The 24,422-nt window shown below is 33.1% G+C and overlaps 2 protein-coding genes across 3 annotated transcripts in view; one reads left to right on the top strand and one right to left on the bottom strand.

Annotated features, from left to right (window-relative positions):
* LOC105214675 (uncharacterized) overlaps positions 1-15,317 on the top strand; it is a 42,789-nt gene extending 27,472 nt beyond the window's left edge. Inside the window, exons 2-7 of the mRNA XM_054231835.1 lie at positions 8,606-8,888; positions 8,957-9,099; positions 9,559-9,744; positions 9,808-9,911; positions 9,978-11,266; positions 13,478-15,317. Of these exons, the coding sequence (XP_054087810.1) occupies positions 8,606-8,888; positions 8,957-9,099; positions 9,559-9,744; positions 9,808-9,911; positions 9,978-11,266; positions 13,478-14,022 (2,550 nt within the window). The 3' untranslated portion in view covers positions 14,023-15,317. The remainder of the gene's footprint in view (positions 1-8,605; positions 8,889-8,956; positions 9,100-9,558; positions 9,745-9,807; positions 9,912-9,977; positions 11,267-13,477) is intronic.
* Positions 1-24,422, bottom strand: part of LOC105214673 (E3 ubiquitin-protein ligase highwire) — a 132,767-nt gene that overhangs the window by 72,390 nt on the left and 35,955 nt on the right. The gene's annotated exons all lie outside the window — the stretch shown is intronic.

The following is a 24,422-nucleotide window of genomic DNA, read 5'->3' as shown; positions in this document are numbered from 1 at the left end:
TTTCACAACAACTTCATTTCAGGCTTGTTTGCTGCGCGCATACAACATAAACTGTTATTTTTTGTGGTTTTGCTACTTGAGCTGATAAACTAACTGCACGTCAGACTGGTGGAAAAAAGCTCATTTGCGTTGACTTATTTATTTTTCTTAAATTATTTATGTATGTATGTATGTGCGCTTTCTTAAACGCGAATATTTGCTATATGCTTGCTCCCATCAACACTTCCATCATATCAATTTTACATGCGACAAAACCAAAATTGGTGACAATGTAAATAGTAGATATTTAAATTGTGCTGTCTGCGGAATTTCCGCATTCGGAAAGGTGGATATACACATACGAGCATACATATGTATGTGTATTAGGGTTGTATTAATTTTTTTTAACACATGAAAATAATTTTTTTTTTTTCAAAATATTAAAAAAAATCTCTGTAGCTTTGAAAAGCTCCATAATTTCTCGGAAATCGAAAAATATTCAATTCAACTACAGTGGTACCTCAACATACGAGTTTAATTCGTTCCGCAACCTTGCTCGTATCTTGAATTACTCGTATCTCGTGGCAAAAGAAGCCACGAACTGTGAAACTCTCTCCCACATTCCTAAGATCACCTTTATCTCACTTGTAGAAATAACCTCCTCCTCTGACTTCTCAAAACCAATTTCTTGCATAACCTCAGTATGCTGCTGTGACTGTAACTCTTGTATCTCCTCAGTCGTCAGTTCCTGGTTGTGCTCCTCGATGAGCTCGTTCACGTCTCTCTCTTCCACCTCTAGACCCATGGATTTCCCCAGAGATACAATCCGAAACCGAACCGAACTGGACTCGTATCTCGAATTTCGCTCGTAACTAAAGGCAAAAAATCACTTGCTCGTCGGCTCGTACCTCGAAAAACTCGTATGTTGGGGCACTCGTATGTCGAGGTATCACTGCACTCTACAAATTGTATAAATTTCCTGCTCATACCAGTGGAATATGAGTGGATTAACTGCTACATAGATATTGAGCGCATCTACTATCCCTCAATAAATTTCCTTCACTTTCAAAGCAAGATTTCTAAGAATCCAGAGCACTAATTTCTGAAAATCAGATACAATTTGTGTTGTAAGTCAGTTGTTAAACAAATATCAAGTGTCATCTGACTTTTGCTTCGTTGCAAGAATGGTTACTTAACCATGTAATATCTCCACGTCTATTTAGGTCCAAATTTCTACAATTATACTAATATATGGTTAAATATAACCTCAAAAATAAATTATTTTTCCACAAAAATCATCATGCCAGTTCAAAAAAAAATTATTCACTTCAAAAATGGTTACCTACTAAGTACTATCATCTAGAGGCATTGCCATTGTGCAATTCAAAGTAATTTTATTAAGCTATAACCTCGAAAATAATATAATTCACACATTTCTTTTTAGAGTTTCATTTCTCTATATTGAAATGAAAAATGTACGTATGTATGTAAAAAAATAATTGAATAAATAAACAAGTAAGGAAGGGCTAAGTTCTGGTGTAACCGAACATTTTATACTCTCGCAATTTATTTATTTAGCTTTATTTATATTTATATCAAATAACTATTTGAGCCACATATTCGTCATATATATTGTATAAAGTCCATTGAATGTTGGAAACCATAATATTAGGTTAGAAGCACCGAGGTCCTCGTGTTAGATATATGGGGCCTTAAAAACCTATGGTCCGATTTCGGCGATTTTTAGAATGGGGCTGCCACACTATAAACATAGTATTTGTGCAAAGTTCTACACCGATATCTTCACTAGTGCTTACTTTATATATTGTAAAGTAAACGATTCAGATCGTCTTCAAAGTTCTGGTATATAGCAAATAGGCGTGGTTGTGAAGCGATATGGCCTATTTTCACAACATATCATTGAGATGTAAGGAAACTATTATAAACCAAGTTTCATTGAAATCGGTCGAGTAGTTCCTGAGATATGGTTTTTGTTCCATAAGTGGGCGACGCCACGCCCATTTTCCATTTTGTAAAAAAATCTGAGTGCAGCTTCCATCTGCCATTTCTTATGTGAATTTTAGTGTTTCTGACGTCTTTCGTCAGTGAGTTAACCCACTTTTAGTAATTTTTAACCTAACTTTTGTATGGGAGGTGGGCGTGGTTATTATCCGATTTCTTTCATTTTTGGACTGTATTAAGAAGTGGCTAAAAAAACGTCTACAGAAAGTTTGGTTTATATAGCTCCATTGGTTTCCGAGATATGTACAAAAAACCTATTTCGGGACAGGGTCACTCCCACCTCCCCAAAAAAATTACATCCAAATATACCCCTTCATAGTGCGATCCTTCATGCCAAATTTTAATTAATTTTTTCCATAGCTTTATTTATGTGAACAAAACTATAATACTCTCTAGCAACTTTGTTGCGAGAGTATAAAAACCAAAAAACTAAAATGAACGCCCCTAACACCAACAATATCAAACTTGTGTCGCATGGAAAACTTATCGCTTAAAACTCACGTATACCAAAAATATATGAAATTATAATATTAAATGAGACGTTATAAGCATTACGCGTTCTTACTTTACACCTAATTTATTAGCTATACAATTTCGGAAGGTGTTAAGAAAAAAAACTCAAGTATAAATTATGTTTGTCGCACCTTTTGGGAAGTCAACAACTAAAAACAAAGCAATTCTTTTCAATTGATATTACTAAACGCCAAAGTGTGCGTGAGCGTTTTGCTGAAAGCACACCTGCGCTGATATTTACTTCCCCATTTTTGGGGCAACAGCGCCGGCATAAGCAACAATTATAAGTAAATAAATGATAATAGTGTTAGAGAAAAAATAAACGCAAATTAAATAATAATTTTAAATAATAAAAAAAAAAATTTAAAATAAATGCTTGCCTTTTTCGTTTTGAAAAAAAAAATAAAAAAAATCAAAAATATTTCAACGGCTTTTTAATGTGAAGTGCGCGTCATAGGCGGTGAGGATCGCAGAGAGTGGAGAGCACATTTATAAATAAAATACACACATATGCAAGTTCGCATCGCATTCGTGTTACGTTTTCGAACACATGTGTGCACTTGGAAAATTTCAGCATTCCTCGCACGCAAAATAACACCAAGCGGAGCGCGTTAACTCCGCCACAATATCAGCTAAAGCTAATAACACCATCACAAACACCAGCACACTCATCCATATGTGCGCTAGGCAACGCCGTCAATCGTTCAACCGTCACAGCCCGTAGTCTAGACAATTTTAGTGATTTGCTAATTCTTTGTTTTTACTTTCGCTCTTTGCTCGTTGTTTTCAGTACACCCCTACTGCGGTACGATGTACATGGGTTTAAGAACAGCATTAGCATATGCTAATCTGTCCATCAGTGACTCGATAATCAAGTGAAAACGGATGTATCGCAATAGAATTTCAAATAAGAACACCATGAAATCAAACAAATCTAACAATTAAAACTGTCTTAAATATATTGACTGGAATTAATCTACTTTCCTAAATCGAGATAATTTAGAGAGTGACGAATCGAACAAACATATATAGTTAATGATATCCGAAAAAGGTGTGAGATCTTAAGCATCATGTTAGAACCTCTTAATATTATTTAGCTATTCGGTTATAATAGTTTAAACTTAACGAGTAGAAGCGTAGCGAATCGAATGAAAGTTCATAACTGGATATTGAGAACTATCGATAATCTAACAATCTAAAATCTAAATCTCGCAAGCAAATGTTGGATGACCTTCTTGCTTACTTCAGCTTTTCAGATGATTTGAAAATGAAAACAAGAAGCATTTCAAATGATACACTTTTTTGATCGATATTCATCGAGATATTATTAATTTTCTGTACAAAATAATACTCTTTTATTTATTAAAAAAAAACCGTTTACAATAGACCTGCAACAAAGAATTAGTAAATGCTAAATAAAATAGATACAAATAAAATCGTACATTTTTTAAACCAAATGAAAAGTTTCGAACATTTTTTTTACGCATTTTTTACTGTTTCCACGAGAATTCTTTCGACGCTTCTTTAAAAATAAAAGCAAGTATAATTCCAATGAAAATAAACATTAAAAGAAACACTGAATCATAATTAAGAAAATATGTGTAAATATTCTCTGTATGGCTTATCAATTCTTAGTACATAAATTATTAAGAGTAAGCTTTAATATACATACGTATGTATAGAACTGCAATTATATACTGAAACTTTTTGAATATTCGTTTTGTTATTAGGTCTACAACTTTGTTTCCGCCGTTTTTTTGTAAATTTAAGTTTTTTTTTGCATAAAAACGGTTACAAATGTTGATGAGCCTCACCCGCACTTATCTTGGAATTAAAAAAGAAAAGCAAAATTTCTTGCAAATGTCGAGAATTCGGCTCAAAAAGTCACATTTTTACAGTTGAGAATAAGTTTGGAATGCAAACAGATCTCTACAAAATTTTGTTGGGTTAATGTTGACACAAATGTCCAAAATCGATATAAAACGATTTAATCGATTTAATTGTTTTATTTTCAGTTGAGAATAAATTTGGAATGCAAACAGATCTCTACAAAATTTTGTTGGGTTAATGTCGACACAAATGTCCAAGATCGTTTAAAAAAAAATCGATTTAATCAACCAGTGCTTGATCCTAAAGACATCTATTGGAAAACGGCGGAAGCAAAGTTGTAGACCTAATAAAAAATTAACTTTCATATATTAGCTAAAGTTAGTAGCCAAATTCTTCGCAATTTCTTTACACTCAATCGCTAAACTGACGTCACATAATAATATTTTCAAAGAAGTAATGAACAGTTTGAGACCGTCACAAACCGTCTTTTTTTTTTTTCTTTTTTTATATATGATAACAAATTTATATTTAGTTATTTTGAGTGAAATATAGACCCGCCGATGTTAAAATACTCATCAAGTAATATTAAAAGAGAAAACATTTCGACAAAGAACTCACGTTCAAACGAATATGGGATCTAGAAATATCTACATATCTAATAGTATTTTGCCAAAATTGTTCACATCAAAACAACAAAGTGTAGTATTCATAGCTAATGGTCTCAATTAAAAATTTACTGACTGATAAGGTTCTTAGAATCATTATCGATTATTCATATCTTAGTTTTGTATATATATTCTTAAAACAATTAAATTCCTAGTATTATTATTTTATTTGTGAAATTAAAAATTATGCATGCGCTCAAAAAATGTCTACAACAGCTAATATATAATACAAAATTGTTTCACGCCTAGTAAATGCATATATATCATTCATAAACACATCAAATCAGACCTACATACATATATACTTATGTATATACACAGTACAAATATTTTTCGAAAACAATCAAAATATTGAAGAACATCAAATGGAATCAAAAGCAAAACAAAGCAGATGCTTAAACGAAAGAAAAACAACTGAAAACTAATTGAAATAAATAATATTAAGTTCGAAAAACAAGCAAACAAATAAGAAAATTTGAAGAAACAATATTTGATGGGTGGCGTTTTCAAAATTTGGCCGAGTGTTAAAGACGAGGTAACATAATGAAAATGGCAAATAGGCGAACGTATGCGACACGGTCATGCACTAGGCGAGATGTCGACAAGTGCGAACACGATGACTCACTGAGAAAGAAAGCAAGAAATGATTCTACACGTAGCGTTATCTATGTAAATACTATATTATAGGTACATGCGTTGTGTAATTTTTTCCACCGTCTTATTTTTCATTATTATTCATCACAGCAAAGGAAATTGAACTAATTGTTGAGCAAATTAAATGAATAAATAAACTACTGATAATTTAAAGTAATTTTATTGCGGTTTAAACAAATGGTTTTGAAAATAAAATTAAAAATATTAGAATGAATTCTTGTGTGATTTGTGTTCTTTACAATTCATGTATAAGTTAATTGCACATAATTCTAGAGTAGAAGTACTTTAAATCCATATATTTAAGTACTTTATTGCTTTGTAGTTGTAAACATCGGCATATGGTCATAAAAATTAATAAATTTTTCAATGAATTAATAAATTTGCTTTCATAATTGAATGAATCAAAGTAAAAGATATAAACATGCGCCAATTTATTAATGTATGTGAGTATACTAATGTATGGCTATAATTTCTGAATTAATAAATAATTCGAAACGCTTTACATATTTTAGTGAACGCATAATTTTCTTTCCAAAATATATAGTTTAACTATAAACCATATATAGATCAAATATATAGCCTAACTATAAACCATATATTGATCAAAGTTTGGTAAATATAATGGGAACAAATTACACTCCAACAGTATTTATTTTTCAGATGATCAATCCCACTAAGTTCCAGCAAGTTAGAGTTATTAGTTAGTCAGCCAAAATGAGATCTCGAGACTTATATTAGGATAAATAAACTTGAACCATTATAACCTTTTCGCACAGCCAAATTAATTAATTAAAATTTTAATTGAGAAACCAGTTTTGGCTCTTCGCACTGGCGACTAGTCGATAATCGATCAGCTGTTAAAAATTTTTATTTTTGCTTCTCATAAGAAAATATATTTTCGCAATAACCACCATAATTGCTATTTTATCAAAAAACAAGAAAAAAAGTTAATTTCGGCTGTACCGAATTCATTATATCTACCCTTCACAGGTGCATTTCTTTTAGTAACTATGTGTTTAAGCAAATCTAAAGACGTAAGAAAAAGTAAGTAGAAAAAAGAAAACATTTCTAATTCTTTTTAGCCGGGTTGTTTGCTAGAAACATTAAGGTTACATAGTTAAGCGATCTGAACAATTTTTTCGGAGATAATATTATTACCTTAAGCAGTAATCCATGTCAAATTTCGTGAAGATACCACGTCAAATGCGAAAATTTTCCATACAAGCCATTGATTCCGATCGTTCGCTTTGTAGGGCAGCTATATGCTATAGTGAACCGATCTGAACAATTTTTCGGAGATTAAATTATTTCTATGAACAATAACTCACACCAAATTTCGTGAAGATATGTAGTAAAATGCGAAAATTTTCCATACAAGCCCTTGATTCCGATCGTTCAGTTTATATGGCAGCTATATGATATAGTGGTCCGATATCGGCAGTTCCGACAAATGAGCAGCTTCTTGAAGAGAAAATAACATCTGCAAAATTTCAAAACGATATCTTCAAAACTGAAGGACTAGTTCGTATATATACAGACAGACGGACGGACGGACAGACAGACGGACATGGCTAAATCGACTCAGTACAACATACTGATAATTTATACATATACTTTATAGGGCCTCCGACGCTTCCCTCTGAGTGTTACAAACTTCGTGACAAACTTAATATACCCTGTTCAAGGTATAATAAAGCCAACTCACAGCCAAGGAACATATATGTAATTACTAATATGTTCTTTGTCGCAGATTCAATTCAACTCGATTAAAATACTATGAAAAACTAATGTAGTTTTTTATTTTCTATGGTAAATCGATCTAAATCAGCACTTTAATCGAGCAACGACCGTTTAATTGATCAATTAAAATGCCATTAGGTTTCCAATTTGAATTCTACTCTGGAGTTATTTAGAAAATAATAAAGAATGTTGTTCTCCAACTTTGATGAGATGATATTATCAGTTAATCAAAATGGTATCGAAGTAAAACTTTCCAAACATGATATTACTCATTTGGAATAAATGAAAGTAACCGGTCCATCAATAAGACTAATTTCTGTTAGTCAAGTAAACATGTGCAAAATTATTTTCAAGAAGATCCAAAAGTGTACGTGTTCCATAAACCGATCTATGATTTTTATCTTGATTTATAAATCTGTTAATGGATCAAACTGTCTATATTTATATGAATATGTGCATATATTTTATTTGTTTGTCTCTACATGTTATTGACACATTTTATATGTTATTTTATTCTTTATTTAATTTATTTTATTTGTTTATTTTTTTTGTAATAATTTCTCATATTTCCAAGCACATATTTCATTAAGGTTTCTTGAAACTCAATAAGTGTACTTTGGACTTGACACACTGTCAGACATGGTAATATTTCAGTACAGAAGGTATTATAACTACTAAATGTTCGTAATACCATATCATTTGTATGTCAAGTATGAATCATCAAAAGAACAAGTGAGGCACCTATACATATCTTTGTTATTCTATAATATGAAACACGATCAACCTATTTGCTGATTAACTGGATAGCTATTGTGTGGCATATTTAACTTAACAATGACGAATTTACAATGCGAGAAATTACAGTTAAGATGGCAAATTTGATATTTACATCTTAACGAGAGGGTTCAGAGGTCTAACATCATTGATATCAATGTTAATTTTAGGATGTTTCCAAAACTAGTGATTTAGACAGATGGTTTCAGACAATATTGGGTTTTCAATGACAGTATTCGGCAGTTGTATCGATAGTATAATCTACCTATGGATCAGAAGCTCAACTATTCAATATTTAGGGGAATCTCTCCGAGTCTTGTTTTGACTCAAACTATATAAAAATGTATTTTATATAAGATTCAACAGCTTTTCCAAACTATTTTAAACTTAATTAACTAATTTACAATAATTTTTCTTTCCTTCCACAGACACCGTTGAATGAAATTTTCGGCACGAATTACCGCATACCAACTACGGCGAGATCACTTACAATTAAATTGGCACCAAATACACATTTCCGCTTGGAAAAGGATCTATTTGTCAATAATTCGCTTATGAATAGCTTCACGATTGATGGTTCGTTTCGGGATGGCGAACAAGTGGAGATCACAACCGGTGCATTTCCGGGTGATGATGGCACCATGGGGCCATATCCCGAAATTTTAATGCGTGATGTATTTTCGGTGGTGGTGCGCGAAGGCGCTTTTTCTGGTAAGTTCTGTTGCTTTGGTGTGTTTGGTATGATTATTATGACTTTTATTTTATTTTATTTTTCACAGGCAATAAGAAATTCACTGTGCGCAACAGTAACGACTTAATTTTGTATTCAAATGCTTTCAAGAAAGCCGAAATTAATGGACGATTTGTTGGTGTAGCTGATTTGCGTATCGAAGAGAAGGCGTTCAATTCAGCCAATGCCAAGGTGAGTGCGAGTAAAGAGGGTGTTAAAGAGCAGAGAGCTTTCTCAGTATAGAGGTCTGAATGAACTGAAGTTGAATAAATAATTGTGAGATTTATGTTAGACTAAACTTATAAAGAGAAGAAAAAGTCAAAAATAAGGTGGAAGAATATCTGGTCTTTCAATCTTGTTACAGATTCAATATCTTCTTCGAAACTAAAATGAATATTAGTCTTGAGATAAACTTGTAGATACCACGATACTGATTTTATTTATGCTTCATAGTTCCTGTGACTTTTATTGTAGTTTGAACTCCCAAAATTTGGAATTTTAGATTTGGAGTAAATTTTTTAAGTGAGTTTCTTGGAACACAGTATTAAAGACCATATCAAACCTTATTTGAAAATACCAAAATGCAACCCTGCATTTTCGAAAACAGTATTTCATAATTTTTTATATAAAAAATGTCTTTCTAACTTTCAGTTACACATCGAGAATTCACATATCGACAACATCTATCGCTTCGAAGCCTCATTGCGTGAGATAAGATTCAACAATTGCAGCATCGGCACCATCAATAGTGGCTCTTTCGATGTCAATAATATTGCATTTATTGCATTCTTAAATAGTCGCATTGATGTAATCAAATCGCGTGCGATTACCGAGAAGGTGAGTGAACTAATATATTAATCCAAAAAACGAATTTAAAAACTTAAACCCGAACAATTACAGCTATTCAGCATGCATGTGTCCTTTATTGGCGGCGTCATTGGCTACATCGAGGGCGAGGCCATACATGGCAGTGGCATCAACGAGCTGATTTTGCGAAACAACAAGTAAGTAACTGCATAAATACGAACAATACAAACGGTAAATTTACTAATGTACTCATTCTAAAACAGGATTGACACCATCTACGAGAATGCCATACATGTGAATACGATCAATGCGACCATCGAAGACAATCACATCAAACATTTGGGCCAGAATTGGTTGCGCATCAAGGAATGGTCGAATATTGTGATTGTGAAGAATAGTTTTGGCGAATTCGGTGGCATTGTATTGGAGGAGACAAAGAAACCAGTGGTTTGCCGCTTCGAAAGTAACTCGCTGACCAAACCGAAGCCGGGCAGTTTGAATATAACCAATCGTCATTGCATATTGCGTGAGATCATTGTAGATTTGCCGTGTCGCTGTAATCCCGATTGGCTTGCCAATTACTCACAACGTGATTTGCGCTCGGAAACCTATTGCACGATCGATCGGAAATTGGGTGCTTGCTTCAATGCGACCACCTTCAATATGCTCAAATACGAGAATGAAGTGTGTGACGAAACGAAGACCACATTAGATTGTGGCGCCAATCGTAATCTCAAGAAGGTGAATGGTAAATTCTTTACAGACGACGAGCTTGCACAGCAAGCTACAAATATCATGTATATCATCTACCTCAGCGCTGCCGTTTTGTTGGCTTTGGTGCTTATCATAATTTTAGTGTTGGTATTGCGTTGCTTGTGTCAACAGCGTAAGGGCAGTCGTGGTGCTAATGCGGCACACAATCATTTGCATCAATTCGCGTCAGCTGAACATGATATTATCAGGCGTGCGCAAGAGATCATCGAGAAGCGACATCCACAGATACAACCACAAATCAAGCGTTTATGCGAAGAACTCTTGCAAACGAATCGCACCGACAAGCAATGCATTAAGACTATAACGAAAATCGAGAATCTACTAAACAAAGTTAACCATTGTCAGGTGCTCAAGGAATTCTCTCAAGTTTTGGTGCAACATCTGCAACCGCCAACGCAAACGTTGCAACTCACAACGAACGCCATCTGCCGGACGGAGAGTTTTACACGTGTACAACGTGAGAATTACGATGGACCACACTATGCTGGGTGCATTGATGCGACTCACATTATAGCTAGCCGCGAGGCGGCATGCTTGGAACGCGAGCGTGAACGTGAACGCGAACGCGAGAGAGAACGGGAACGTATCAATGGTATAGATACCGCACGTAACGGCGAACCACTCAATATGCCAAATGAACCTTTCTACGAGGAGTTGGGTCAACCATTGTTGCCGGATTATGCATCGCCAGCGGATGGTCGTGTTTATGCTACACCACATGATATGGCATTGGGTATAAATGCTGAACTGGAGTATGCGGAACCCGTCAATAATCGAGGTAAATTAATGTACTAGCAAAAACTAAAACGAAACCGAAACAACTGGTCCACGACACATTACACAAGAAGCACAAACAAATACTGCACCATTGTGTGTGTGTGTGTGTGTCTCCAACACCAAGAGCCAACTGCAGATATAGAAATTTTAAGTTATCATAAAAATGTTGGGTTATTTTAGTTTTGCCTCAAACCCTTTAAATTTAGTTTAAATTGTAGGCTGTGAACCTCTCAAATTTTTAAGAAGTGCGTATAATGAAATGGGTATAGAAAACCGTATATAGGAGCCAACATTTTGGTGAAAGCTCTTAACCAGGCAGGCAAAGCTTTCATACTTATTTAGTTATTCGAAAGCTTAAATCGAAGCTTTTCAATTTAATAAAGTTTAAGCTAAAGCTTTTATGCAGGAAACGTGCCAATTCTCGAGACATAATTTTTCATTTTCACACGCAATTTTTTTGTTTAAATAAACCTAGTAATTATAATATTCATAACGCTTTTCTTAAAGCTTTTATGCCTACATTTATGTATTTTTCTATTTATGTGAAAGCTAGAAAAAGAAAAGCTCGCGCTTTTGAATATTCATTTGTATTTGTATACTAGTGAAGCTTTCACTATGTCTAAATAGTTATTCAAGTGCCTATTTGAGTGAAAGCTAAGCTGTTAGCTGCATTTTGAATTTTTTGTGCCCTGAGCTTTCATTCTAAATGTATATGTTTAACAAGCTTAAAACATTCTAACACAAAATGTTAAACTTTTTGCGTAGAATAAGCTCTGGGAAACAATAGAAAAATTATGATTCTTAAAACAAATTTAAATCGCGTCACCTTTACCCATATATAATACATGCTCGGATCTCAAAAAATAATTTGTTCAGGCAAATTTTAATTTAGACAGTGGAAGCTGCTTTTTTTTGGATAATTACCCTGTACTTAATCGATTGGTACATTCAAAATCTCATATTTTCTATCCATCTTATAGCATATTGTAAGATTTCAAATAAAATATATTTAATTGATACTGAAGCACCTTTGAACTTTCCACATCGAAAGCTTTTAAATGCAATACTTATGACACACAAAACGCAGTATATTTGTAAAGTAGTTCGTGTATTTTTTTGTTATATCTGTACATTTAATTCATTTATGTATTTCCTTTTACGTTATTTTGTATACTATTTTTTGTTGTTTATTTGTGGTTTTGTAAATAATAATATGTTTTTGATTCGATTTGTTTAAAGGTATGAATTTGTACGTATGGTTCAATGTTATTGACGTGCTATTTGAAATATTATTTAGATATTTTCCTTAACTTAAGTTATTTAACTAGAAACAAAAAAAATTATAATTATAAAATATGAATTTAAATTAAAAACAAAAATAAAAAACTGTAAATTTATTCATGGTTAAGATAAAAATATAAATAAAAATGCGTTTTTTTTATTTAAGAGAAAAATATTTAATTTTTAGTATATGATGTGACTTCACTTAATATTTATATTTTTTAAATTTTTTTTTTGTTTATTCTAATTTATTTCAACTTTTTTTTTATTTGTATTTAATTTTTTTTAACTTTTTTTTATTTATATTTATTTTTTTTTATTTAATTTTTCTTCTTTTTACTTTTATAAAGTTTCAAAATTCATTGAGTTTATAGTTTTTTATAAAAGTTTTATTAGCGGAAGTTGCGGTTAAACACAAAATTATTTCCAAATAATTTTGGATAAAAAAATGGAAAAAAATATTTAAAAAAATCAAAATTTTTTTTTGAAATAATACAAAAATATCTCAATTTTAAGCACTTTAAAATTCATTCCCAAACTAAGTTAGCACTATCTATCTGGCTATAAGTGGACAAAAATTGGCAGCCAAAAAGCACAGCAAAAACAAAAGAAAACATTTGCACATCAGGTATACAAAACAACAACACGTTTCCCTATGCATTGTATTTGTAGTTGTAGCTCTAGTTACTAATAGTTATATAGTAAGTCTAAAAAAAATCTGTTGTACTAGCGTAATACTAAGTTGGTGTCGGTACTTATTTCTTTGTGAGCCTCTCTTCTGAACCTACTTTGATGACTGTAGATAACAAACACTGCAAAACACTTCTCAAACACAATCGTACTGAAACTATTGATTGCTTTGAAATTAATTTAAACACTATTTTTTGTAATTAATAACATATTACTCTCTCTCTCTCTCTCTCACTCACAGCCGACTATGCACACCGCTTGCCGCCCTATGCCGTGCCAATGACCAACAGACTGCCCACACAACCGTCCATGAGAGCGCCCACAGCAGCGCCGCGTACACATCTACCGCCCACTAATTTTAATAATAATAATAATAGCAACAACAATAACAACAACAACGCGCATCCACTGTATCAAGTTAGCAAGTTAAATGCATTGCCTGCATATGGTGGCGATAATCGTCCAGCTTTGCCACCGTCGAATGTCAAACGTAAGGCGCACGACCTGGAAAATCGTCTCAATTTCCAACTGCCCAACGCTGCTGATCACCCGGCCAATAAGCATCTAGTTGCACCGCCTGTCTATACGGCACCGGATATTACGCATAAGCGTCCAATGCCAACACCGGCCTCCACTTTCGCACGTCTGGCTACGCCTGAAGTGGACGAGACTGAGCTGGATATGCGTGGCGCTAGAGCCTTGCCACCCGACACGGGTTCGGATCATTCGGGTGGTAGTAATGAGACTGTACTGATCGATGATGTTATAGTGTATGCAGATGCCTGAGCGAAAGGGGTGAATAAAATATAATGCGATTATCCTACAACTATGCCATACCAAAAGTGGAAGTGGAACTGAAAGAGATATTTTCGTCCAAAACACGCTTAACGCTGCTGATCTAAAGCAAACTTATGAGCGTGATATTATAGTGACAATGATGATTATATATATTGCATTGGCAGAAATCCATTTAGACTTGACGAAGGCATTAACTCACATACTGTAACTGAGACGATTAATTTGAAAGTGTAAACAAGAGTAGGTGTGTTGACGACCTGTTCATTTTAAGCTAGGCACTCAGAAATTTATCACAAAATATTTTTTAAAATATGCTTTAGCAAAGGTAAATATATTACAGTGAATATCAGCTAAGTACGAAGAATAAAATTTGCTTGGGCGCCTAAAAATATGCCACGTTAAATGTTATTTATACATTTTAAATGTTTTAGTAGCTAAGTTATATATAACTGTAATATAATTTCATAAAAAAATATTATTCGTGAGCGCTTCATCTTTACTTTAATATAAAAAATTAAAAAAAAATTACAGAAAGCTCGTGAAATAGCGATTTTTTTATTCTTCTTTTTTTAAATTTACTAATTTTTTTTATTCACAAATAATAAGGCATTTCAAAAAACAAAGGTACTTAATCATGTTATATTGTATATTGTAATATTGCCAAAAGTTTAAGAAAAAAAAAGTAAAAAATATATCGGAAATATCTAAAACAATATGTACACAATTAAAAAATTATAAAAAATGTTTAAGAAAATAGTAATCTCGAGAGAAACATCACTTATTCATTTTACGACAAAAATTCACTGAACAAGTGAAACACTTTTTCACTTTGACTGATTTCTCGATTTAAACATTTTTTGAACTAGTGAAACACTCATTCACATTGCTTGTTTACACTCAAAAAGAAGTATTTTGCTGAACAAGTTGAACACTCATTCATATTACTTGATTACACTCAAGAAGCAGTATTTTTCTGAACAAGTGAAACACTCGTTATTTATTAACTTTCGGACAAATTTCAAACGATTTTTAACAAAGAACGAATATTTTTAGAAATCAAAAAGTTTCAGAACAAATATTGTAAGAAAATTACTCGAAAAATTATTAGAAAGAGCGCTTTCATAACGCAATTACCTATACAATGAACAATCAATAACACTACAAACCTAACAAAATCTGATAAAATACTTTTAAATGAAAACTAAAAACAAGAAAACTACTAACACTTCCATACATAGCATAGAAAAGTATAATAAATTACTATATAATATAAATACGAACATTCTAAATGTTGGCATTTTCGAACGCGCACACACCAATGGCTTGTGATTAATTGATAATAATTTATATAAAAAATAATAATATTAGGTCTACAACTTTGCTTCCGCCGTTTTTTTTTTTTTTGTAAATTGAAGTTTTTTTTTGATAAAAACGGTTACAAATGTCGATGAGCCTCAGCCGCACTTTTCTTGGAATTAAAAAAGAAAAGCAAAAATGTCGAGAATTCGGCTCAAAAAGTCACATTTTTACAGTTGAGAATAAGTTTGGAATGCATACAGATCTCTACAATATTTTGTTGGGTTAATGTTGACACAAATGTTCAAGATCGATATAAAACGATTTAATCGATTTAATCGACCAGTGCTTGACCCTAGAGACATCTATTGGAAAACGGTGGAAGCAAAGTTGTAGACCTAATATCTTAAGAAAATTAAGACGAATTAGTAGATGTATGTATATAAATTATTTATAAGAATTTCTAACGACCAAACTGTTTTTTGCTTTATAGACTGTAAGTAACATAACAGTAAAATTATATTTGTATACTATAGACACATAATTGCAATAAATTAGCAATAAAAATGTAAATTAAATAATAAAACGATAAACAACGAGGCTTATGCCACTGTATATATGTATTTAGTAAGAGTATTAGCAATTGGTAACTGATGTAAAATAATCTATTTTGTATAGGTATGTATGTATGTTAATAATTTTTTATTTCGATAATATTGAAACATATTTCACAAAAATAAATAAATCTCGAAAAAAAAACTACGATATAATAATGAGAGAAATAAAGAGTGTTTTATTGACAAGAGCGATCACTTCGTAGGTTTTTCTAGTTTACTTAATCTAGAATCGGAAAGAAGGAATCGCTTTCAAATGTTCTAAACGATTTATAGAACCACTGTTGAGGCTAGAAATTTGGATTTTACTCCTAGATTGAAAATATGACTGGATAGACCTTGATCGAGAACGAAAGTATTTCAGTGGAATAAAGCATTCATTGAATTTCGTCCGCTAAAATGGCAGAAATAACATTATGGAAACAATTTTTTAACCAAACTCAAACATGAGACCTTACATAAGGACCAAAAGCCATTCCGACCGAGGTTTCATACCAAAAATAGCAATGTTCGTGTATTTTGGAAATAATGCATAGCATATATTTATACCGACTCAAAGTACTCATATCCCAAACCTCATAACCCATTTAAATAACTGTTTGTACACTTGAGATGGGATAGTTTAATACCCAAGAAGGTTACACTATAGTTAACCTTAATATTTTGTAAGCTCGAATATCTTCATACCGACTAAAAATCAGATTAACAATAATCAAACTGTTTTATAACAGTCATACTGGTATTGTAATAAGCTCATCGGTATCGTCAGAAAAATAATTATATTATCAATAACTTGGGTCCAAACCTATCAACTTTTCTCTTTTAAAGCTCGAACTCGACGGTTACCAACAAAAACTTACAGTATGTTGCTTTGGTAATCCTGTAGTCATGCAGCCCCCATCCCTCATTAGAATCGCCCATAAAAGATATTTTCTTCCCATAAAAGATATCTCATAGCCACGAGAAAAAATACACAGCATAACATGATATCAGCCCACCGGCTTAGATATAATTGAATTTTAACTTTACAACTACTAGAAACAACAGAATCAGTACTCGCAGGCTAGTTGAAGTTATTGGTTTCAATGTTCAAAACTTAGACAACGCCTGATAGGCTCATAAACTATTAAACCAAAATATCTAACTATGTATATTTTTTTCATTCTACTCTACCCATTTTTCGAAAATTAGATTTTTTATGAGATTAACGCTTACAATTAACTGCAATGGGTCTTAAGTGAATTTGAAATTTACTGCTAATAACCATGGCAATTTACATGTCACTAAAGGCTTATAATATAAAACTTGCACAAACAAGTGTTTACCCAACGCCAGTTTGTTGTTAGAAATATTCAAAATTTACTTGTCGGCTTCCGTTAATTGATTAACAATTTCGTGAAGTGATTTTCATATCGCTGAGTAATCTGTACCCATTTGTAGCTGGTTAACCTTCTGCAGTAGTTAGCAGTAGTCAACCAGTAACGAGTAATAAATAGTTGAGAGCAGTCAATTCTTATAACTTATATTATACTTCGCCACAGTACATTTGACGTGTACTAACTCACACCAGCCACCATATAAATTCAAAACTTTGGTCCAGAACGGCGCCATTGAGAATGCGAATGTACTCATATACACAGATAAATCAGCGTCGTTAAAAGATACCGCGAGCATTTTGCATGCAACACCATGAGAAACGTTGCAAATGACGTGACGTTAAATGTAGCATTCATTCATTTAACACACGCGTTGAATAAAATAACTTCGAATATACATATGTATATAAGAGTATGTATAGAGTGGTTGTAAGTACATATATTAACAGTCTATATAAAAAGTATCCACAAGTTTCAATTCACTAAGTAAAGGAAAAATAAAATTCCATAGAAACCAAAGTCACCAGTCCGAAGATGAGATGTGAGAATTACTTTGACGATCTTAGATCACAGTACTTGAGACTATTGTAAGATTTTTTCATGGGCCAATTTTGGATTTAGGGTGTCATAACGCTTATGAAATATCCGACACAGCTGATGAACAAATTTAATTTTCAATTGTGTGTTGCGACTTGAAGTTGAGGGCGTACACAAGTACGAATAAGTCAAAAAATATATAGGATCCTAAGTTTAAATCTTATCTATATACATATAAGGCGTTTAAAAATGTCAAACATTAGTAGGTTCACTTGAGTATATGGTTATCAAAAGATTCTGGCTGATAATATTATTGAAGACAGGCATTTATGTATTATTTAAATCATATAATAACATCATCCATGATCGGACACTTTCGTAAAAATCATGACCTCCGAACAAAGACTCTATATCTAACATATATTGGATAGAAAAACTCAAATACCACAATAACTATCCGAATCCGTAGGGTTAGAAGGATGTCCTTTGACTTAATAGATCGCCAACGAATATACCATACATATTTAAGGATCAAACTTCCCGTAATCATAGCGATTAATTGAAAGATCCCAAATTGCTTCACCAGTGTGACATTTTCATAAAATCGATTCCGCCGTTTTTCAATAGATGTCTCTAGGGTCAAGCACTGGTCGATTAAATCGATTAAATCGTTTTATATCGATCTTGGACATTTGTGTCAAGATTAGCCCAACAAAATTTTGTAGAGATGTGTTTGCATTCCAAACTTATTCTCAACTGAAAATGTGACTTTTTGAGCCGAATTCTCGATGTTTGCAAGAAATTTTGCTTTTCTTTTTTAATTCTAAGAAAAGTGCGGCTGAGGCTCATCGAAATTTGTAACCGTTTTTATACAAAGAAATCCTTAAATTTACAAAATGTTTTGCTGTTTTTTTTTTTCAAAAAACGTAGTTCATTGTATAGGATTAATTAATTAACTTTAATATCCTTTCTGATTTTTTTTTGTTTCAGCAACTCATTCGACCGGAATCATGTCAGCAGTAAGGGAACTTTTTTTTTTGGCATCTCCGAAGATAGCATATAACTCCGTTATTTTTCAATATTTTTGTAAAAAAGAAATTTGAAATGTAGCTAAAAATATTATGTGCAATAAACATCGAAACAATCGATCGAGTAAAATCCCTTAAAAAATTTCAATGAAAATCCCCTAATTTTTCACAGATTACACTGGTATAGCCCCTTACGAAGCCCTAATACCCAAAAACTTGTTTAAAACTCCAAAAATTTAGCAAAAAAAACTATTAAAGTAGTAAAGTAGCAGAAAATTGAGCAAAGTTTAGAGTTTTGTTTTGCATTCTTTCAGAACTTGTTGCACAGAATGTTGTATAGGTATGTAAGACAAGCAGGCAAAGTGGTCAGAAAGCAAGGTGTTCGGCAAACTTTTAAGTATCAGCGCACAGCGATATTCTATTGGAAAACACAAGTGTTTAATGGATTTAGTGGCACAAATTGCAAACTAAATACTTTTAGCTACTGCTGATAAATCAACTTTGCGAAATTGATGTACGGCGCGGCGAATCGGAAATTTTTATACCCAGTGCTTGTTGATTTTGTATATGATGATCTAGACAGAAACTTGGTAAAAAAAGTTCAAAGCGCGCTGGAAGAATATACCGGGATGCAAAACCGCAAAAGTTATGTGTAAGGCGGTGGATAAGAAGTACACGAGATTTCTATCGACGCTCGATAGAAACAAATGTAGGAATATGGTCGGCATACTCACTGGTGACGGCGCACGCCTACGAGATGGGACAGATAGATCGCAAAGACTGTAGGAAATGTCAAGAGCAAGGCATCAGAGAAACAATGGAGCACCTCTTCTGTGAATGCACTGCATTATCAAGACAACGGCTTCAGCATTTGGGGACTACACTTTACGTTAATCTGGTAGAGATTTCGAAGCCACAAAGCCTTTTGAAATTCGCAACAAGGACAGGCATCCTAAAGGATGATTACACCTCATTAAGTACGTGACGGCAGTCCATCTGGTATCGCAAAGGACCAAAACTGGTCTATGTGTGGCTTTATAGCCTACCAGAGTAACCTAACCTAACCTATCCTTGTTGATTTTAAGACTAATAAACTTGAACATGTTTTAGATACTAGCTCAAGTGTTAATACTAAACTTTAGTAATGTAACTTAAATTTCCATTATTTATATTTCTTATAAAATAAAGCCAGTTAGTGTTCTTCAGAAATCTTCCTAAATTACTAAAATCTATTGAACTACACACAATGGAGAAAATCTGAACGGGTTGTCACTCCCTTAAAAGAAGACAAGATCCAATAAAAGACATTCGACAAAGAAAAAATGAAAATGAATGAAATGATTAAAGAATTTATACGAAAGGGATCAATTGTTGACGAATACTACAATATTATCTTCGACCAAAGCTGGTGATTTTTATCGAACAAATTTTCAACTTACATCAGAGGTTAAGAAAGGCCCAATGCAGTCACGGTTTTATAGCATTGTCTATTATAGCTTTACAGCTATTTTCCTATAATTTTAGAATTGAACTCAATAGAATTTTTAACTTTTTTGGGTGAACGTCAAGTATTCAAAGCATTCGATCAGGAGAATCACATATGTTTTAACACTATTCCAAATTAAAATAGATTACTAAGAAAGTGATTTGGACCGAATCAAAAGAAGATGTCACATAGTTTGAGGTATTATTACTCTTGAACAGGAGAATTAATATTTTTAAAGCCACCGATTTTTTCTAAACTTAATTTTGTATTTTCGAAACCATCTTCTGACCAATTTCAAATTTAAAGCAATATGAATGTTGCGCACACAATTTTTCCTGAGTTCCATTACAAATTTTGATTTGCAAGCATAAAAGCAAAAACGAATTCATAAACAAAAAATAACGGGTTTAATAGCCAAGACATAGTTTTAACATATTCATATGTTTTTTTGCAATATTCAATTTTAAAAGCAACTTTTGCTGACTAGTACTTCTATTCACCATTGGCGGTCGTACTTCTACATTGCTTTAAGCGTCAGCAACGCTTTTTATCATTTAATTTATTTATGTTTACTTAATGGTTTTCAATTTGTATTCGATTACAGTAGAAAAAATGAGTATTGCAAAAGTAATCATAATAAAATTATGAATGAATCATACAACATGTGGTGTCAGGTAGCCAAATTGCCTGTCTTTGTCCCCGTAGATATGCTCATATCAAGGTGTATGTAAAAATATAAATTTTTGTAGTTGTTGTTTACACTATAGTCATGTGGTTGGCGAGCACTTTAGTAGTTTGTTTACATCATCGAATTGGTGAGCTATGGGGCTTAGTATTTAGAAGGCAGAACTTCAAAGCACATGACAATAAGTTAATGTTTACCGTTACCACAAATGTTTACAAAAAAAAATCAAGAAACAAAATCTGTGCACGTCATCATTATTTTTATCGAGATGAAAGTAAATCACGATTATAGAAAAATAGTTTTAGTTGTGTGTAAACATTTTTAATTGGATTAAAATTGAAAAAAAAAACAAGTTACGATGGGCTAAGTTCGAGTGTAACCGAACATTTTATACTCTCGCAATTTATTGATACAGTTTTATTAAGATAACACACAATTCGACCTATATATTCGGCATAAAGTCCACTAGAATAACGAGAATCACTATATAAAGTATATGGGGCTGGGATAACCTGGACCCTTTTTGCTCATTTTCATCACTCACCTACATACATCATATCCAAGATTATATGTTCACATAATTTTGCTAAGATTTCTCACATTCTGACAGATATATATGGTTTAAAGCCCACCGTAAATTTGAAAATCCGTATTGACCCGATTTTACCCAATTTTGGCACAGAGGCACACTGATAGAAAAAACATATGTATATCCGTTACATTTCTTTAGAATATTTGAGAGATTTAAGTATATTTTCGGTAAAAAAAAATAGGTCACAAACACTGAGGTCCCCCTGTTCGGTATCCGGGACCTTGAATTGTTATAGTCAGATTTCAGTGATTTTAAGATGGGTGATGTTACCACTTAGCTTGGATAATGTCACATACTTGACGGATGGGTTCATGTCTAGAAGTTCACGGAAGTGAGGAAAGTTCCTGATTTGCATTCACTTGGAAGTGACTAGGAATGACTCTTTTGCATGTTGCTCAAGCAGCTTACGACTTCCGGTCTGAGACCAAGTATCCTCTGAGTAGCCAACAGACATCCGTTTGGAAGGACTAGGTGGAGAAAAACCTGGATTCACCAACCAATTGGCGCCAAACTGCCGAAACGAGGAATGAATGGCGCGCTGTTGTGGACTCGGCTATAACCATGTAAACGGTGTCTACGCCAGTCAAGACAGAGATATCACACTGGTGCATAATTTATAGATCACTAAGTAAGTGAATCGAATAGGCCTTAAAATTGTGGTATAAGAAAAGTAGGAAAGTAGAATGCCAAACAAATGTTTCGAACCGAATTTTGTTGAAATTGGTCGAGTTTCTGAGATATAGTTTTTAACCCATAAGTGGGCGGAGCTTGTATAGAAATTTGAGTCTTCTATGCCATCATTAAATGAAATTTAAGGTTTCTGATGGTTTTCCTTACTGAATGAAAGCATTTTTAGTAGTTTTCAACATAACCTCTGTATGGGAGGTGGGCATGGTTATAATCCTGTATAAAGAAGTGCCTAAAGGACACGACTCTAGATCATTTGGTTGATATAGCTTTAGTAGTATACGAGATATGTACAAAAAACTTAGTAGGGGCGGCGCCATGCTCACTTTCTCAAAATTACATCCAAATGTGCCCAAATTCGACAAGGCGTTTGTAAATAATATGATTTCAAGAAATGGAGTCAAAAAATTTCTTATAATGAGAACTCAAAATAGTCTCAATTTCACATGCTCTTCTCAACGAGTTTATAAAGAAGGAAATATTTGATCTTGGACATAGGAAAATTCAAATTACTATCAAATAAAATATTACTTTACATAGACATTCTGAATATTTTCAAAGGCTTGTTAGAAAACTCTTAAAACATACCCAAATCTACATGAAGAACGAATTTAACTTACAAATTTTTCTCAGTATATCTAAAGATCAACAGAGTGAAATTATTTTTTTGTTTTATTTTCATCACCGCCTATAAAAAAGTGTTTCTAAGGTGTTGCACGTAAAGTGTTGAAATGTGTTACCGCAGCTCTTCCCTCCCTGAGCAACATACATACGTCAATCGAATTAATTGCTCACCTGGGCGGCAACACAACATTCTAGCACATCCCCCGCACCCATTGCCCCGTCTACTCTATCACCTTACTATCTTATTTATTATGCCTTAGCATAATAGTACAGATTAGTGGAATGTCAGACAAGTCTATTCAATCTATTGTGTAATAGGGAATCAAACAAGCAACAAACATTTAAGTATATTTTCGGTAAAAAAAAATAGGTCACAAACACTGAGGTCCCCCTGTTCGGTATCCGGGACCTTGAATTGTTATAGTCAGATTTCAGTGATTTTAAGATGGGTGATGTTACCACTTAGCTTGGATAATGTCACATACTTGACGGATGGGTTCATGTCTAGAAGTTCACGGAAGTGAGGAAAGTTCCTGATTTGCATTCACTTGGAAGTGACTAGGAATGACTCTTTTGCATGTTGCTCAAGCAGCTTACGACTTCCGGTCTGAGACCAAGTATCCTCTGAGTAGCCAACAGACATCCGTTTGGAAGGACTAGGTGGAGAAAAACCTGGATTCACCAACCAATTGGCGCCAAACTGCCGAAACGAGGAATGAATGGCGCGCTGTTGTGGACTCGGCTATAACCATGTAAACGGTGTCTACGCCAGTCAAGACAGAGATATCACACTGGTGCATAATTTATAGATCACTAAGTAAGTGAATCGAATAGGCCTTAAAATTGTGGTATAAGAAAAGTAGGAAAGTAGAATGCCAAACAAATGTTTCGAACCGAATTTTGTTGAAATTGGTCGAGTTTCTGAGATATAGTTTTTAACCCATAAGTGGGCGGAGCTTGTATAGAAATTTGAGTCTTCTATGCCATCATTAAATGAAATTTAAGGTTTCTGATGGTTTTCCTTACTGAATGAAAGCATTTTTAGTAGTTTTCAACATAACCTCTGTATGGGAGGTGGGCATGGTTATAATCCTGTATAAAGAAGTGCCTAAAGGACACGACTCTAGATCATTTGGTTGATATAGCTTTAGTAGTATACGAGATATGTACAAAAAACTTAGTAGGGGCGGCGCCATGCTCACTTTCTCAAAATTACATCCAAATGTGCCCAAATTCGACAAGGCGTTTGTAAATAATATGATTTCAAGAAATGGAGTCAAAAAATTTCTTATAATGAGAACTCAAAATAGTCTCAATTTCACATGCTCTTCTCAACGAGTTTATAAAGAAGGAAATATTTGATCTTGGACATAGGAAAATTCAAATTACTATCAAATAAAATATTACTTTACATAGACATTCTGAATATTTTCAAAGGCTTGTTAGAAAACTCTTAAAACATA

Source organism: Zeugodacus cucurbitae, chromosome 5, assembly GCF_028554725.1.
Source record: "Zeugodacus cucurbitae isolate PBARC_wt_2022May chromosome 5, idZeuCucr1.2, whole genome shotgun sequence".
NCBI classification, from domain to species: Eukaryota; Metazoa; Arthropoda; class Insecta; order Diptera; family Tephritidae; genus Zeugodacus; species Zeugodacus cucurbitae.
The sequence above is the reverse complement of the archived record's forward strand: the minus strand, read 5'-3'. Positions and strand labels throughout refer to the sequence as shown.